Below are 17424 nucleotides of genomic sequence, written 5' to 3' on the forward strand. Positions count from 1 at the left end.
ACAACAAACATACACACATTCTCATTCTTCTCATTTCACACTCTTCACATACACTAGCGCCCTTACATAAAACATCCTTACACAAAATTTGTATTCTTTTTATAATATACTATAATTGTACATGTACAACACAATGTACAACAATAAAAAAACAATTAAATCTAAAAATCGAATCTCTCTCTCTCTCTCTCCCCCTCTCTCTTCGCAATAAACATCGTGGCAACATCTGCTGCATCGCAGAAGCAACATCAAGGCGATTCTACACTATTCGAGGTCGGTAATAGAAAAAAATGGGGTTCTTTATTGGCTTATTGAAAATGTCACTTTTGCCCTATATTCTTTATACATATATGATACATGGTACATATGTTAATTACATTTTGTAGCCTTAGGCTCCTTCATCTGTCAATACCCAACTCCTTTTCCTCTTCTTTTTCCCAAGAAGCGGCTGACTGCGCAGATTTATGTGCTTCGTCGTAGGATGCTGCTACGGTAAGGTAAACCTGCACTGTACTGTACCGAAATTCGCCCAGACACTCTTGTATCTGTGACGCAGGGAAACGCTTTAGAAAAACAAACGCCCGATACAAAGAGTACAGGGCCAGGGTTGACAAATCGGGCAGGACACAGGGAGGAAAAAGTCTCATCTGCTCCCACCGGGATTTAACCCCGCGAGCCCTTGCGCGGCCGTGTTTCCGCTGAGTACGCCTTAACCAACTGAGCCACGGACCAGTCGGTCGGTACTTTCGCGTTCTCTTCACTATCACTCCATCTAGCCGTAAAAGTCATAACAACTACTCTTTCACTCTGTCGATAACTTCTCATCCTTCTACAAATATCTACTTTACCGACTGCTAGTGAATTATCGACGAAAAATGAGTGTAAACGGCAAAAACAATGTGGAAGTGCTATTTCAACCATGCGTCAGCTGTAAACAATTTTGTGATCTTCACTACCATGTTAAATTCTTGAACACCACAAATATCAAGACCATCGTTGTAAATAAGAAGCAAATCACAGCCTGTACCTTGTGCGCAGATAATAATAATGTGAACGGTAATAACAAAGCCAAAAGCGCTTAGGTGAGCACCAGGTCGACATTTACAACAACAAGAGTAACTGCAACAACATCCGCAGGTAGAAATACTCCTAAACAGCAGCAGAGTACCAAGAAAACCAGGTCAGCACCACTATCAGCCTCCACATCACGAAATCCTTCACCACAGAACATCATGTCCGAGAAGGTCTCACTTCACCTATTCGCTCGGCCGAAACAGCAACAACAACACCATCCATTGAAGCCGCCCTAAAGGATATTCGCGAGGCCCTTGACGACATACGCAATGCTCAGGTAAAAATGCGACTCAAAGCTCTCGATGAGATGCCTGCGCTCAAAACTCGCATAAACAATGCAGAGTCTGCCATCGCTGAGCTGCAGGCACAACTTCAAGACCTAACATCGAGGAGCCCGTCAACGCAGTAGGACAACAGCAGCACTGTGCCCAGCAGTGCGAAAATCCAGAGCCTTCGCAGTATACTGGTTGAATTCAAGAGGCGCCAAGAACAGACCTCGAACAGTGTTGTTGTTGTCACGGGCCTACACTACACCCGTGACATCTCGCTGCACCTCCTCGCGTACTCAATGATAAACGCGCTTGACCCTACGTTCCTCAGAAGAGACATGGCATCCGTCAAGCAGCATCCTCAAGTGCGCTCGCTCGCTTAATCGTCGTCGCCAAAGCCCGAAAACGTAAGCTACATACCAACGAGCTGCTCCCTTCAGACGTCCATAAGCTACGTTTGAAGGCTAGGCTAGAGACCAAGAGGATGCAGGGTTCCGAACTTACGTAAGAGATGGGAAACTCTACATGCGCTGTAATGATGACAACGAATGCATCACCGTCATCACCACCGACGCCGAGCTAAGCTCTTCTTTAGCCCGGATTCCGCCCACTGTCAACATCAACCAACACTGAAGCTACAATATACACGTATCATTCCACCACACCCGCCATCAAGCTCATCTGCCATGTCTTCATCCGGTTCTAAGGTATCTCTGTCTAAAGGTCTAAGAGTCTGTTATTTTAATGCAAATTCTCTTACAGGTCACATTGTAACATCCATCCCTTCACTGGATGACTACATTCTGTACAGACGAGACAGAAACAGAGACGGAGGAGGTTTGGCCCTCTACATACACAACTCACAGACCGTTAGCGTTATTTCGTCATTCGACGGTGAATGGTCGGGCAAGCCAGGTAAGCCGGAATACCTTTTCTATGAGGTATCGGCAAAGGGAATTTTCCCATCTTCGTGGGATTTGTGTATCGTCCACATCATGCTCCATTCTTCCAAGGCTCTAACTCCATAGACCAGCTAACAACCTACATGCACAACTACTCCACGAAGGTCATAATGGGAGACCTCAACTCTAACCAACTTTCTTCATCTGAAGATGCCAAGTTCACCAAGGCCTTCATTGATGAAAACTCCCTTTCATCCGTTCCCTATGGTGCCACGCACCACAAACAGGGTTCTGATACCTGGCTTGGCTTGTGTCTAATCGACGTGCAGGATCGCCTGCTGTCATACTGGAAGACAAACTCACCTTTCATCATGGACATGACCTTATCACGGCTACTCTCGACATACAGATTCCACGTTACGTACCTAACACCTACTCTTACAGAAACTTTAAATTAATCAGCGCCGAGAAGCTAAGGGACTTTCTTAGCGATGTAACTGGTCATCCCTCACTTCTTCATCACTCGACGAATGCATATCTACGCTTAACGCTAACCTTACGAACGCCATTAATCATCTCGTCCCATTGCGGACTGTGACACCAAGACGGAAGCGTCACTCGCGGTTCACCACAGCACTTTGTGACATCGTATCTGAGAGGGATAAACTTTACAGGCGTTTCAAACACTCTAGGCTCGATTAAGATCTCTGCATATATAGACTAGCTAGAGACGATGCTCACATACAGGTCGAGGAAGCCAGGATGAATTACTATTATTCACGCCTGTCAACCTTGACTGATGTTGCCGAGATCTGGAGAGAACTGGAGAAATTTGGAATTTTCACCTCCAAGGTCCCTTGACCATCTCGCTTCAGCACAGACGAACTCAACAAGCATTTCAGCTCGATCTCAAGGGATCCATTTGCTCCTGCTTTTGAGGATTATCTTCTCATCCTGGAACGTCTAGACCTCCCGTAACATTACAAGTTCAGCACTATAGGGACCTGACACCGGGAAGGAATCCATAGATATAGCTAACCAAGATGGCGTCACCATCCCAGCGATTAACACGGAGTTTAATGGAGCGGACTTAGTTTTCTGACAAAAAAATATTTTCTATGCCAAGTATTTGCGATTAATAGTAAGATATCAACAAATGGCAATATTATATGCTATATTCATCGCGTGTAAAGCTGGTCTAGGTGGAAAATGTTCGAATATTTACTAAAACGCCAGAGATAACCTCACTTATTTTCTCTAAAATACCTTGATTGCAAAAAAAATCATGAATTTAAAAAAATCCAGCGAGCATTCATTAATTCTCCGTTAGTAATGTTTAAAGCAATTTTTTGTGCATTAATCACAGATCTTTTTTTTCGGGATTGTCAAATACTTCTGCTTGTGTACACAAAGAAGCGATGAAAACTAAGATTTCAATTCTTGTTTTCTTTGCTCCTATAATTTCCCACTGCACAAGAATTGTTAACAGTGATGATTAGTATTTTCTTTTTACATTGTGTGAACTTTCTGACGTCTAATGCGCGCATTTAACAAAGTCAGTTCATCAACAGCCCTGACTGACTATCGTCCGATTTCACTTCTCTGCTTTCTCTCCAAGTCCCTGGAGTGGCTAGTGCACAAGCAAGTCTCAGAGTACCTTGAATCAAGGGTCTTGCTAGACAATCTTCAAACAGGCTTACGCACTGGCCACAGCGCTCAGTCCGGCCTAATTAAGCTAACTGATGATGGCAGGGTCGGGATAAATAAAAAGAAAGTAACACTTCATGAGGCTCATGAGAAAGCTATCCACTTTCGGCTTCTCAAAGCAGGTCATCCACTGGTTTGCCTCCTATTTCACTGGGAGAGAGCAGGCCGCCGTTGGTGACAATAACGAACGTTCCTCTCCTAGAATTTTACAATTTTCTCATAATTTACTTCAATGTGAAATATTAACAGGAGAAAAGGTAGGAGAAATTGTTTTTCTAAACCGAATAACATTATACTGTGGGAACGAGTTTCTGATTACTTTTAAAAGACGACTATTCCCAATCAAACTAGCTTTTGAAATGATAATAAATAAATCTCAAGGGCAAACACTTAACAAAATTAGTATTGACTTGCGTAAAAATGTTTTTAGTCACGGTCAACTTTATGTAGCAATGTCAAGAGTTCGTAGTTGGGATTAATTAAAAATATTTTTAGGAAGTATGCGAAACCATAATGAAATAAAATAGGTCTAATAAATAAAATATTGTTTTAATATATCCATATATGTGCTTGCTAATGTATGAGGCGGCTTTTGATACATAATTTAATATAAGTTTTGGATGGTTCATTGTCCAAAAGTTTGCAGACCCCTTTGTTTTTTTATTATAGAATATGAACACTGTCGTCGATTTTTTTTCACAGAAATTTACGCATGTTTACATGTGTTCCTAACGAACCTAACCATCAAAACAACAGGCTATTCATTAGATAGGTCGCTCGCGCAACTTTCGAGGAAACGATTTTTACATTTTATCTCTTTAGTTGAAAACCGCTCAACGAAATCGTTTAAAATTTCAGCAGCAGACAGCTTTCTTTATGGTGAATCACCAAATAAAATTTTAAAGCATTTGACTACATTGTTTTAGGGGTATAAGAAATTAAAAAATTTTTAAAATAATTGAAACCTTGATATCTTACGAACCATACAGTTTTGAAAGCTGTGCAATAAACTTAGTCAAAACACATAAAATATCTACTTTTTCCCGAAATCTCAAGTGCAATAAGGCCTTTTTGCGTCCGTAATCAAGGCACAAAAAAATCTCATTTTTTTTAGTTTTCAATTTATTACTGAAAAAATAAGTGTTCAAATCACTTGAAATTTTAATGGGATATAGTTTGACAAGTGACCCATCGACATCATTTTTTTCGCGAGGTTATAGCGTTCAGTTTCAGAGATATGATTTTTTTTTTTAAATCACCTTTTTCATTTTATCTGCTAAACAAAGTGGTCGATACCGAGCACTAAACGAGGAAAAGTAGGTAATTTTATTCTCTTTCAAATGCATTATAGCTGAATTGTTTGTAACAATGGGATGATTGAAAAAAAAAACGCAAAATAGTGTTTTTCAAAAATCAAAAAATGGCCATAAAAAAATATAGTTAAGAAAATAAAAAATAACTTTTTTTCCCGAATTCAGAATCCAAAAATATATATGCATGTCAAATTTTATTAATATTGACAAAGTAGTTCCAGAAATATTACGTTATATACACACACACACACCAACTCCGCTTGACCGGTCACAAGCCCGGGGCCCCACCACACAAGATGTGGGGTAGAAGGAGGGGGAGGAGTAGCAACCTCGTTAAAATAAGCAAGGCTCATCTGGCCCGGATGACAGAACCTTGTTAAAGGGCTCATTCCTAGGATACAGGATAGGGTAAGAAACCCCGAATATAAATAAATCATTGACAGTGAGTTAGTTATAACACTGCCCCAAGCGGGTCAAGCTTTACAGCCCACTCCCGACGTTGGTTCCGAACGGGTGAAAGCCCCGGTGGCCGACGCAGGCTCCATGGATGTTGGGGGGAGCCAATTAAGTCAAACAAGACAGGAGGTTATAGAGGTGGATCACTCGGCCCTCAAAGGAAGATTAGCCTCAAGTGAAACATCAGGATGTGATGGGGTCATAAACTCTGACGACATAGCAGTAGTGGTAGTAGCGAAACATAAAGAAGAGGTGACAGAAATAGCGGAAGAGGCGACCCGTATAATACACGAATGGCTAATGAAGACGGGTCTAGAACTAGCCAGCCACAAAACGGAAATTATTCTTACCTTTAGTAGGAAGAAGATAGAGGAAATTAAACTGTCGGTAGATGGACATGAGATAGCTTCTCAACCAACCATCAAGTACTTGGGCATCGCCATCGATGCAAGACTAACTTTCAAACAACATCTGGAAATAGTCAGCGATTAAGCAGCAAAAGTCGGCGCTGTGTAACCACATCGATTATGCTATATGGAGCCCCAATATGGGCAGATGCGATGCGGATGAAATCGCCCCTTTCGCCCTCCCCCCCCCCCCCCCCCCGAGGGTCGATAAAAGCAGAGAGGGCGTTCCTTGGTACGGTAGGGTGTTTTTCATCTGTCCGTAAAAAGGATGGGTTTAGTCGGTGTGAATCCGACACACGGCTGACATTGCGGATGGAGCTGTTTCGACGACCCCATAAACAAAATCACGCTATGGTCTTTCTAAGATTTTCCCTAACACCTGTTCTCCGAGAAAAAAACACACACACATCCATACGGACATTTTCTAAAAACACTTGATTTGAAGATCTAACACACCAAAAAGTATTTTCTAGAAGTTTTGAAGAAACTCAAAATTTTACTATCACAAAGCTTCCTCTAGGAGGAAGCAAAATTATGTTTATAAAGAATTATTTTAATAAGATTTAAAAACTATTCCATTTTCCGTAAGAACAACAACTATTACGGCGTGAGTAAACTTGTAAGAATAAAAAAGGTTTTGCAACTTATATGCCAAATTTACGGATTTTGGTACATTATCTTCTGATAATTTGTAACTTTAAAGTTAAAAAATTATTGTTTCTATAACTGTTAAATGAGTTTAATTTATTTACTAAAGTTTAAATTTAGTGAATCCATGAAAATCTTAATTCTAATAATAAATGTCTATTAAAAGGACCTCCCAAACTTAAATTAAAAAAAATAAGATTAGTTTTTTTGTGTTAATGTATTTCAAATGTTTTAAATAATCAATTAAACAATTATATTAACTTATAAATACTGTAAAAAGCATCAAACAATGTTTACATATATCATATGTCAGGTACAATAGGTCTTCAAAGGCCAAAAATCACAATTTTCATTATTTCAGATACCCAGAGTAACTTAAGTTTGGGTCTTCGAAGGTTACTATTTTCCTTATGGTTCTACTTTTAACAAATCTTATGTATAGAGTAAGTGTGGGAATTAAAAAAAAATTTAATTTAAAAAAGTTGTCTACAATTTGATAAAAAAATTTGTTTAAACATTTAGAAAATTATGCTTAACTTGTAGATAACTTTTTTAAATTAAAATTTAGGATTTAAACAAAATATTCATATTAACTTGTTTCAGTTCTTTATTGTCATTATAATTTAAAATAATTAAAAGAATAATACTATCTTTGAATATCATAATATTCTCATTGCAAACGTGTCTTAATTCAAGATTAGAAAAAACAACTAGAAACTATAGTATAAAAATACTTGTAATTATTAAATGATGAACTTCGCTATTATTAAATACTAAATTTTATTTTTTAATAATAAGAAAAATAAACAGAATCCATAAATGAAATTAGCAAACTTTAATTATGAATGGTGACCAATAAAATGATCTTTCTATAGATAAGGTACAAGAGAAGAAGTAGCGACGCAGCGGTGGTGCAGTGCCCGCATTATAATATACTTGTGTGAATGATTTTTGTAAATAGGTGTATATGTTTGTGTGAATGTAAGAATGTGAGCGTTTTTCCGGCGGCTCGATACCCGCTCTCTCCGCTGCCTTTATAAGGACTTGCACGGGCTATCTGAGCTTACTAGCCGAAGCGCAACTTAAGCGCCAGCGCAACTAAAGCGCCTAGTCCCTACTCATGAGCAACTTATGCCTTGAGTAGGTAAAATTTCCGTATTTCATGATACTTATAAAATTTATCGAGTCTAACTTGATAACGCAATTAAAGCGTATCAGTCCAAAACTTAGAATAATCTCAAATCTTTTATATACTATAAAAATCTGATCTAGACTCAATAACGCAAACGTAAAGCGTATTGATTTACAAATACATTATAAAATCAAAGCGAATACATAAAACCTTTTGTTACAAAGAATATCTGCAATTTATGCAATATTCTCTGTAAAAACTTTTTATTGAATATACTTATATTTGTTATCAAAACGTAATAACAAAATTTTATTATTGTAACATTCTTTCACTACCTGGTATCCCGGACCTCTATTATTATAATAATATATTGTTACGAGTGAAGAGTGCAACGAAAAGTGACGGACCCTGGGCTTGAACCGAGATCCTCTGGCTTGTAAGGCAGACGTTCTGTCGTCGCGCCACGGCCGCCACCGCATTGCACTCTTCTACTCGCTCTCTTATAGTAATTAGACAACCGTGACGTGTATCCACACGTGACAATATAACAACATAAAATCAACTTTCTATTTATGATCTGTCGTCATAATTACGACGCATATCAGTAAATGTGAACTACTTTTCACTAAAATATAAATTCTGATTCTAAAAATTTACTCTGAGAATAGGCCACATTATTGATTGCTGTATTACGCAGATTCAATGTATACTTTGAAAAAAAAAGAAAAAAACTTACATAAATACCTTTTCATTGTCGAGTTTAGGTTTTTTCTTTGGCGGAGTTCCAGAGTCTTTGATTGGTTCTGAAGTACTACTAAATGAATCTTTGAATTCTACAATTTGTGATTTCTCATATACACCTCTTTCCTCCCATATATTTATTAATCGACCTAGTTTTTCTCTTGTTTTTTCATCAAAATGCTTCATATGTTCGAACGCTTTTGGTAATACAGTTTCAAATTCTTTCCCAAATTCTGGACCCTTCTTTTTACTATTTTGAATAACATCATTCGCCAAATACATAAACATTAGCTTACGGTTGTCTTTTGCTAAAATATAAAATATACTTTTTAAACAAAAAAATTAAATAATCAGTAGTATATTTTGTGCTTCAAATTATGTTGGTGTCTGTGTAACCAGCAATAAGTTTTAAACATTTTATTTTTTACTAACGTATTATACCTTGCTTCCAACGTTGCTCGATTGAAATAATATTGTGTTAAAGTTTTGAAAAAGTAACGCAATTTAAGTTTTCTCATAATTCGTTTTTCTAATGTCAATTGCGAATTTATATTTTACCAACATTATTTCTACTCTCGATATCAATGTATCTTTATTGCTATGAATAAGGAAATAGTATATTGTGTACCAAGGGCGTAACATGGGCTTTTTCAGACCGAGAGTGGAGTTTACAGTATGAGCCAAAGATGGCACTCTTGGTGCACACTTTTATGCATATTTTTTGTGATACGCGGACGTATTTTCGTGTTTTTTCGTAAACATTTTAAGCGAGGCTGTCATCACTATTTTTTAACACGGCAACTACGCTTTTGTTCATAAATAATGCAAACACATCAAAATCAACACATTTTTAAAAAGTTTTATTTGCGTGCTTGATAGGACAATCACTATATTGTGTACCTAGAGCATAAAGTAGGCTTTTTTAGACCGAGTGGAGATTGTAGTACGAGTCGAGGCGAGACTGCAGTATCCACACAAGGTCAAAAAGCCTGCTTAGCCCTTGGTACTGTAATAACCGTACTTGGTGTAAGGACGGGCTGCGCGAGTATACAAATAATTATTTAAATTAAGAGAAACTAGCCTTCGGCTCGAGAACCTTATGTTACTAGAGTTACACACGGACTGCAAGATCTAAGTACGTCCTACGCTACTCGTCTGCACGGACGCGTATTTGTGCGCGGACGGTATTCTGTCCGCGCTGCCTACTAAAGCGGACAGGTTCGTTTCGTGCGGACGTTGTAAGTGTCCCAGCAGTATTGTCACGCTGTAGTATCACGGACAACGAAATGTCCGCGAATATGGTGCTTGCTCTTACAACTTAACTTACAATATTTTGATATATTTGTATATCAACCAAAAAACAAGGAGTTTACTATATCTCGTAAGCAAAGTTTGAGTGATTTGCACACACTCAATCAGCGATGCATAAAGAAAGATAGCACTCGTACTCGCTGACCGGGTACAGCTACACATCAACAGGTTACTTGTACAAAAGGCGCTCCGTGGATCGTTTCCTGGCTTTTTAAAGCCTCGGTGACGATTTAAGGAGTTGTGAAATACAAATAAACGCGAAAATGACCAATCAACATCTGAGGTGCAAGGATGATGTACAAAAGTAAGTCAGTAATACGTGCGTATGAAGTGCTGACTCGTAGGTCAAAGCACTCGCTCTGATGTTTGGCAATCGGTTTCGTACTGTCGGAATCGGTTTAGTATACGTCGTCTGAATAAGTGCACGGTTGCAGTCTTACAGGCGTTATACATATACGTAAATGCCAAAGTATGTATGAACATGGGATATTACAGTACAAACCATAGTTTAATTGTTATTCTAAATTTTTCTAATTGACGATTAAATTTTGTTTAATGAACAATTAAAATATGATTTTTTTAACTAACAATTAAGAGATATATGGGGCATTCCGCGCCAACTGGGACAAAGCTTTACCCAAAAATCATTTTCAGCAATAAATTTTTTAAAGGGCATACAAATTATGATTTTTTTCCTACTTTCGATTAACGAGTAGCATTTTTTTTTATATCAGTAAAAATAAATAGAAAATCATTACTATTGTCACGTACGCACACTAGCGTGCATACGTGTAGCGCCGCATGGCAACAGCGAAAGGGCATCGCGAGCTCGGATGAACCAAGCGGATGGCACGGCTGCGATGGTGGTGCGATGTTGGAACCCCCACATATCCACGTACATTTGCGTACGTTCGCGTACATTCGCGTACGTTTCTGTACAATTATGTAAAAAATGTCCGAATTCCACTCAAAACGTACGCGTACGTACGCGAATGTGCAGCGTTGCAACAGTTACGTACTGAAATGTATTGCAAATGTACGGTTATTATTTCCATTTGGGAAGGAAATGACTGAAAATTTAGAAAAGTATGAAACTGCAATTGATAGACCAGATATTGCTGTTAAAGTATTCCAACAAAAAGAATGTTTCTGGACAACAAAACATGTGTTCTTCTTGTATGAATAAAGATACAAAAAATGTACACAAAAATTTCCAAAATTTTAATTTTGCTGGATATCCATCATATATGAAAAAAAATTATGACAAAAAATCACTTATAAAGGTAGAAATTTTAATAAAGCTGTTGATAACCTATTTGTTGTTCCATATAACTCTTATTATTTGTTGTTAAAATTAATTCTCATATTAACATAGAAATGTGTTCAACTGTACAATGTATCAAATACTTGTTTAAATACTGTTATAAAGGACACGACTGTGCACATATTGAAATACGCAATGCAGGAATGAATTCTAAAGAAAATTGTGACAATCTTCATAAAAATTAAAAGATTGAAAATAATGAATACGAATATGATGAAATTAAGCATTATATTAACCCAAGGTATTTATGTCCCCAGAAGCAATGCATAGATTATTAGAATATGTTTTACATCAAATTTCACATGTTATAAAGCGATTAGCTAACCATGATGAAGATGAGCAAAAAGTTTACTTTGAAAAAGGAAAGGAATTAGAAATACTAACCCCCAAGTGATGAGTTTCGACTAATTATATTTCAAATTCTCACAAAACTCCAGGAGACGACGTGATACTGTCCACCCTGGGCACCAGGTACCTCGGGGAGCGTTGCCGTCACGATATTCGTGTTCTGCGACTGCAAAAACCCCCGAGTAACGAGTTTCATCTGATTATTTATTAAATTCCCAAAAAACTCCAGGAGACAACGTGATACTGTCCACCCGGGGCACCAAGTACCTAGGAGAGCGTTGCCGTCACGATATTCGTGTTCTGCGACCGCAATAACCCCCGAGTAGCAAAACTGGACTCGTTTCCATCAACATTTACGGAGTTCTTATTTATTGTCTCTTTTGCTGCACTTTATGATTATGATCGCATTCAACGCGCATATTAACTGACTAGACTTGGCGCAGTGCGCTGCACGCACTGTAGTAGACTATAATTTCATTAACTTATTAAATGGAATATAAATACTTGATTGATATTTTTAATATTTGTTTTCTATCACGGAAATATATCAAACTTTACAATATATGATTCATTTCGCGCTCATATAAATTTCAAAGTTGCCGCGGTTTCGTCGCCAACTTCCTTTTAAAATTTTAAGGTTATGTCTCGAGAGTAGAATGTCTCTAGAATATTATAAATACACAAATTATAATTTGATATGTATTATAGTATTATATTACATTTTTAATATTAGAATCAATTTTAGAAATCAAAAAATTCTAATGATACTTTTGACACATGCGCACTACATGAGCCAATCATATTGACGCATTCTTGGCTTCACTTCAGCTGGTCATGACTTTTTTATATAGGGATTATAAGCTTAAAATTGGTTAAAAATTGGGTTATTTTTAACGAAAGAAATAAGATTATTCTTACTAAGCAAGCTAACGCCTAAGCTAATTCTTCTACCAGGGGTACTGACCTATAAAGTATTGATATGGGAATGTAAATGTAAGACAAAAGCTCACATCCAGGCACTTTATAGAATGCAAAGAATTGTCATGGCGGGATTCACAAGGTCCATGTGGACGACACTGACAACCGTCATGAAAACAGTATTGGAACTCCTACCACTTGACAAAATGATAAGGGAAAATGCTTTCAAGACTTATGACCTAAAAGAGTAATAAATGCCATACTTTGTAAAAGTATAAGCACAATATTCTTCGGAATTGTTAAAGTTACGACAGATCATTGTACGAATGTAAAATTCTATGTATGGTGTATGGTGTTGACTGCAGGATACGAAATCTGTTCCATTCTGCGTTCTTATAAATTCAATATTTTTGACATTTTTTTGCAAACATTATAACTCAATATCTAATTGACAAAACTTTTTTAAAAACATCATAATGATTAGCTATTTTATTCAATAAACTTTGAGAAAAAAACTTTTCAAAATTAGAAATTTTCAAAGCTTGCCTCTCTGCTCGTTGCAAACACGTTGATATTATGATAAATTTTACGACAGATTACTATTTTTAATGATCTGTTGTAAGTATATAAGAAGGGCCAATTTCTTTGTGTATTTTTTGAAAATAATCTGCCTAACATGCCCTGCACTTTTGATGAGCGGGGTACAACCAATAAGTGTCTGGGGAAAAATTGACATGGTCTTCAAACAAACTTACAATTCTTTCAGCTTCAGAATAATTTTCAAAATTTTTTTTATCTTTTCTAAAGTAAACCTGAAATTTGATAGCAGCAGCCGATTAACCAATATTTACTTTATCAATGACAAATTTCATTTGTTCATTGCTTTAAAAGAGCATTTCTCTTTTTCTCTTATAATGTCAAACCATGATTATGGTTACTTTCTTTTATTTCATAGAACAATCAAGAATAAACTTAATTCTGATACTTTGAACTCTGAAACACTTGTGCATGTAAGGTTATCTATGCGAGGTTTGAGTCAGCAACACAGGGTTTATAGTGCTAATATCTTACATCTATTCGCTAGATATGCCGTACTCAACATTTCTTTTTTAAATAAAATATCTTTATTGATAATCAATTAAGGTCTATCAAAAAAACTAAAAAAAGAACGGAGATGTTGGAGGCACGACAGATAGCTTGTCCAACTTATAATTTCTATGTCTGTTTATAACCTATGTTCAAGACGTTCTATTATGGCGCGGTCTGGTTTCATGTTTCAATTCCTGTTATTTTTTCATTTTACAAAAAAGTTAAATGAATAATTATATTCCTCTCCCCCTTTCCCCTTGTTGTTATCCATTTGACACAAAAATTAAATAATAATTAAAATCCCAGTCATAGGAGAGGCAACAATAAGTGTAAAGTATGGGAAAGCGGCTTAATAATTCACCTAAATAATTGGACGGAAGAAGATTCTATAAAAGACTGGTTAGATGATATTATGGAAGGAGTAGAGTGGGAAATGGAAGATACGAGAACGGAAGACACAAAGAAAATCATTTTTAAGAGGAAAGAAGACATGGAAGCGATATGGGAGAGGAGAGCGGAAATCAAAGAAGGAGGCAAAATACGGCTGGAACAGTGGCTATCAGTTCATGAGAGAAGGGCCAGAGCATTAATCATGAGAGAGAAAAGGAGAAGAGAAGAGGATGAAGATGAGGAGGGCAAGGTAACGCATAAAAAAGAGTGGCCAAAATTGAAGGAGAAATGTACAAGTGGGACGATAAGAAGGATAGAATAGTTAAGAAAGGAAAAGGGATAGAAAGAAAAGATGAGGGACGATACAAGATCTGGAGGTCAAGAGAATCAGAGGAGGAGGACGAAGAGTAGCAGACGAGGGTGGAGAGAAAAAAGAAGAGAGAAGAAAGATTGATTAATGTAATGTAATGTAATAAACACACACATAGACAGGGTAGAGGAAAAGCACTCACAAACACTCACACTCACACACATTCAAACAGGAACATAACCTACAGAGACACATATGACATATTAGGATAGGATAGAATCATAGACATAAGAGAGATAGACTGCGTGTGTAGGTTTGCAAAAGTGGCACCCTATTAGAGAAAGACAACATACCTTCTTTCCATATACCAAGCATTGATAGAAGGTATGGTGTCTTTGTCTTACACATTGACATAAGAGAGTCTGTCTTTCTCTAACAGGGTGCCACTTATGCTAACCTACACACGCAGTCTATCTCTCTTATGTCTATGGATAGAATAGGAGTATAGTAAAATGTAAATAAAGAAAGTAAAAGCACTAAGATTGTAACCACTACAAGTGAAACAATAAAGATTATTATTATTAATTAAAACCCCTCCCCCGTCCCCTGGTTTTTATTCATATGACACAAAAATTAAATAAATAAATACATCCCCCCGGCTCCTGGTTTTTATTCATCTGACACAAAAATTCAATAAACAATTATTTTCCCCCCCGCCCTCCTAGTTTTTATTTGTTTTACATAAAAGTTAAATGAATAATTTTATTCTTCCCCCCTTTCCCCTACTTTTTATTCATTTGACACAAATATTAAATAAATAATTATGTCCCGCCCCCTGGTTTTGATGAGTTTTCTACAAATCTTTTGTTTGAGATACAACTACAAAATCTCCAAAAAGCTAAAGTCGTTATTGAAAGTATTTTATCTAAAAAAAAAATTAAATTTCAATTATACTATTTCAAAAATTTCCAAGTTTCTACAGATATATATTTCCCTCATTACTCAGTACGTCCTCTATTGGTTATAACTCCCTCACCTCACGTCAAATTCACCATTCTCAGCATTTCTATATTCAGTTTACCTGCAACATTTAAGACCCGACAGATTTCGAAAATTCATCTACTCTGGCCTATGGATTTTGTCCGGTACTGGCTACCGAACTTTCTCCTACTTGAGCAACTCCGGTAGTGGCTACCAGACTCTCCGGTAACCCTCACTTTTTTTTTCTCTCAGCGTGTTCATTTACAAAACAGATTTGTCTAATATTGGTTTATTTTGGAGAAGCACACGACAGATATCGCTATTTTATGCATCTGTCGTGCCTCTAACATCGGCCAAAGAAGAATTAAACGTTCCAAAGTTAAACTTAATTATCAGTCAGATTTGCAAGTATCTAGTAATTTTTCATAGTTACTTTTAATGAAATATTCAATCGCATTTCTAAATTTTATTCAACACATATCATGTATCAAAAAAAGTTCATCACTTAAGGAATCAGCGGGAAAAAAATCATATTAAAAGACCAATTTTCAATAATAAAAATATAAGCTGCCTGCGTGATCCAGCGTGCTAAAATTGTCGCACTCTTCCCTAAATTAAAGTTTCCATTTTAATTTTTTTTTTTAATTTATTCTTTGTCTATTAAATAATCATCCATGATATATAAGTGAAATGTCTTCTTGTCGAAAAACTTTTTATTTGTAACTTGAAAGACCACTTTTAAATTTACTACAATATATTAAATTTTGAATTGTTTGAAACTAATTTACATTTGATATCAACACTGCACAAATCATTTATTAAATATAAAAACTTGTTACAAACACAAATCAAACTTACACTTGCATAGCTCTTTAAACCAAACTTTTACTATAGTAGAATGATGTTTCCTGTGATGAATTAACCATAGTGAAAGTGTTTGAATACTTTGTTGTGATGGATTAAGTTCCACGAGTTTTTTTATAAGTGCACTCTCAGTAAAACCTGCCATATTTATAATTGTTGTAAGCAATAGAAATTTTGTTTTGTTATTTAACATAAAAATGATTTTCTATTTACTTCATCACTTGAAGAATAAACAACAGTTTAAATTTAAGAACAGAGAGAGAGAGAGAGAGGGAGAGAGAAAGGTGGTGGGAAGAGAACAAATATATAGTTGTGTGTTTACATTGTTATTATTTGTACTGCAGTCTGCATGTGCATACCCTTAAAGGCCGCGGCACAAGAATGTCGTAATTATCGTACGTACGAATCGTACGTAAGAAGAGAAATTCTCTGGTAGAACATAGCCTATCTATATTGCCCCTTACGCAATGACGTACGACAGGGCTGCTAATCCACCTTGCGTAAGTATACTATACGTATACTATATACGTATACGTATAGTATACGTATAAAACAGGTATAATAAACATAGCACAGAAAAGTTTAAAACGAAAAAAAAATTGATGTAAATTAAATTTTGAATATCGGGCAACTAATTAGGTACTACAAGAATTAAAGTTACTATAAAAAAAAATTTTTTTAATTTTAATAACAGTTATAAAAATTCATTGAACATTTTACGTACTTTTACCCGAATCCCACTATTGAAATCGAAAAATTTCAATTTCGGCATTACAGGCGGTAAAAAAAGTTAAATAATAAACGATATAATAAGTATGAATTATGTAGACATAATTAGAAAAATCAAAAAGTTTAAACAACAATATAAATGTAATAAAACGATGAAGTCCCTTTTACACTATGAACTGGAATTGTAAAATATTTTAATTATGCGTCAACCTCTGAACTATCAAAGGTGTTTGGGGTCGCTGATTGAAAATTTAATATCAGATTTGCGGAAAAATTTGTTTAAACAACTTTGTTTATGCATATTATTGCTTAGTTTGAGTTTTAAGAGAAACCTATGTGCTCTAAGAGAGTTTTTGGGGTCGCTGATTACTAATCTCCTATCAGATATTTACAAAATGATTTTTTTAAACATCTTTGTTTATGCAGATTAATGCATAAATAGAGCTTTGAGAGAAACCTATGTACTATAAGGGGTTTTTGCGGCCGTTGATTACGGATATCACCTCAGAAT

General features: G+C 36.2%; 1 protein-coding gene across 3 annotated transcripts in view; it reads right to left on the bottom strand.

The window, feature by feature from the left end:
• The window catches only part of LOC100114420 (regulation of nuclear pre-mRNA domain-containing protein 1B), an 87046-nt gene extending 70386 nt beyond the window's left edge, over positions 1 to 16660 (bottom strand). For 2 of the 3 annotated variants that reach the window (XM_001599399.6, XM_031925990.2), the window contains exons 1-2: positions 16179 to 16660; positions 8653 to 8957 (exon numbers count right to left, since the gene is read on the bottom strand). In XM_001599399.6, coding sequence (XP_001599449.2) covers positions 8653 to 8957; positions 16179 to 16377 — 504 coding nt within the window. In that variant the 5' untranslated portion in view covers positions 16378 to 16660. The remainder of the gene's footprint in view (positions 1 to 8652; positions 8958 to 16178) is intronic. The other variant, XM_031925991.2, reaches the window with a different exon arrangement.
• Positions 16661 to 17424: the final 764 nt, after the last annotated feature.

This window comes from Nasonia vitripennis (assembly GCF_009193385.2).
Source record: "Nasonia vitripennis strain AsymCx chromosome 3 unlocalized genomic scaffold, Nvit_psr_1.1 chr3_random0007, whole genome shotgun sequence".
Taxonomy (NCBI): domain Eukaryota; kingdom Metazoa; phylum Arthropoda; class Insecta; order Hymenoptera; family Pteromalidae; genus Nasonia; species Nasonia vitripennis.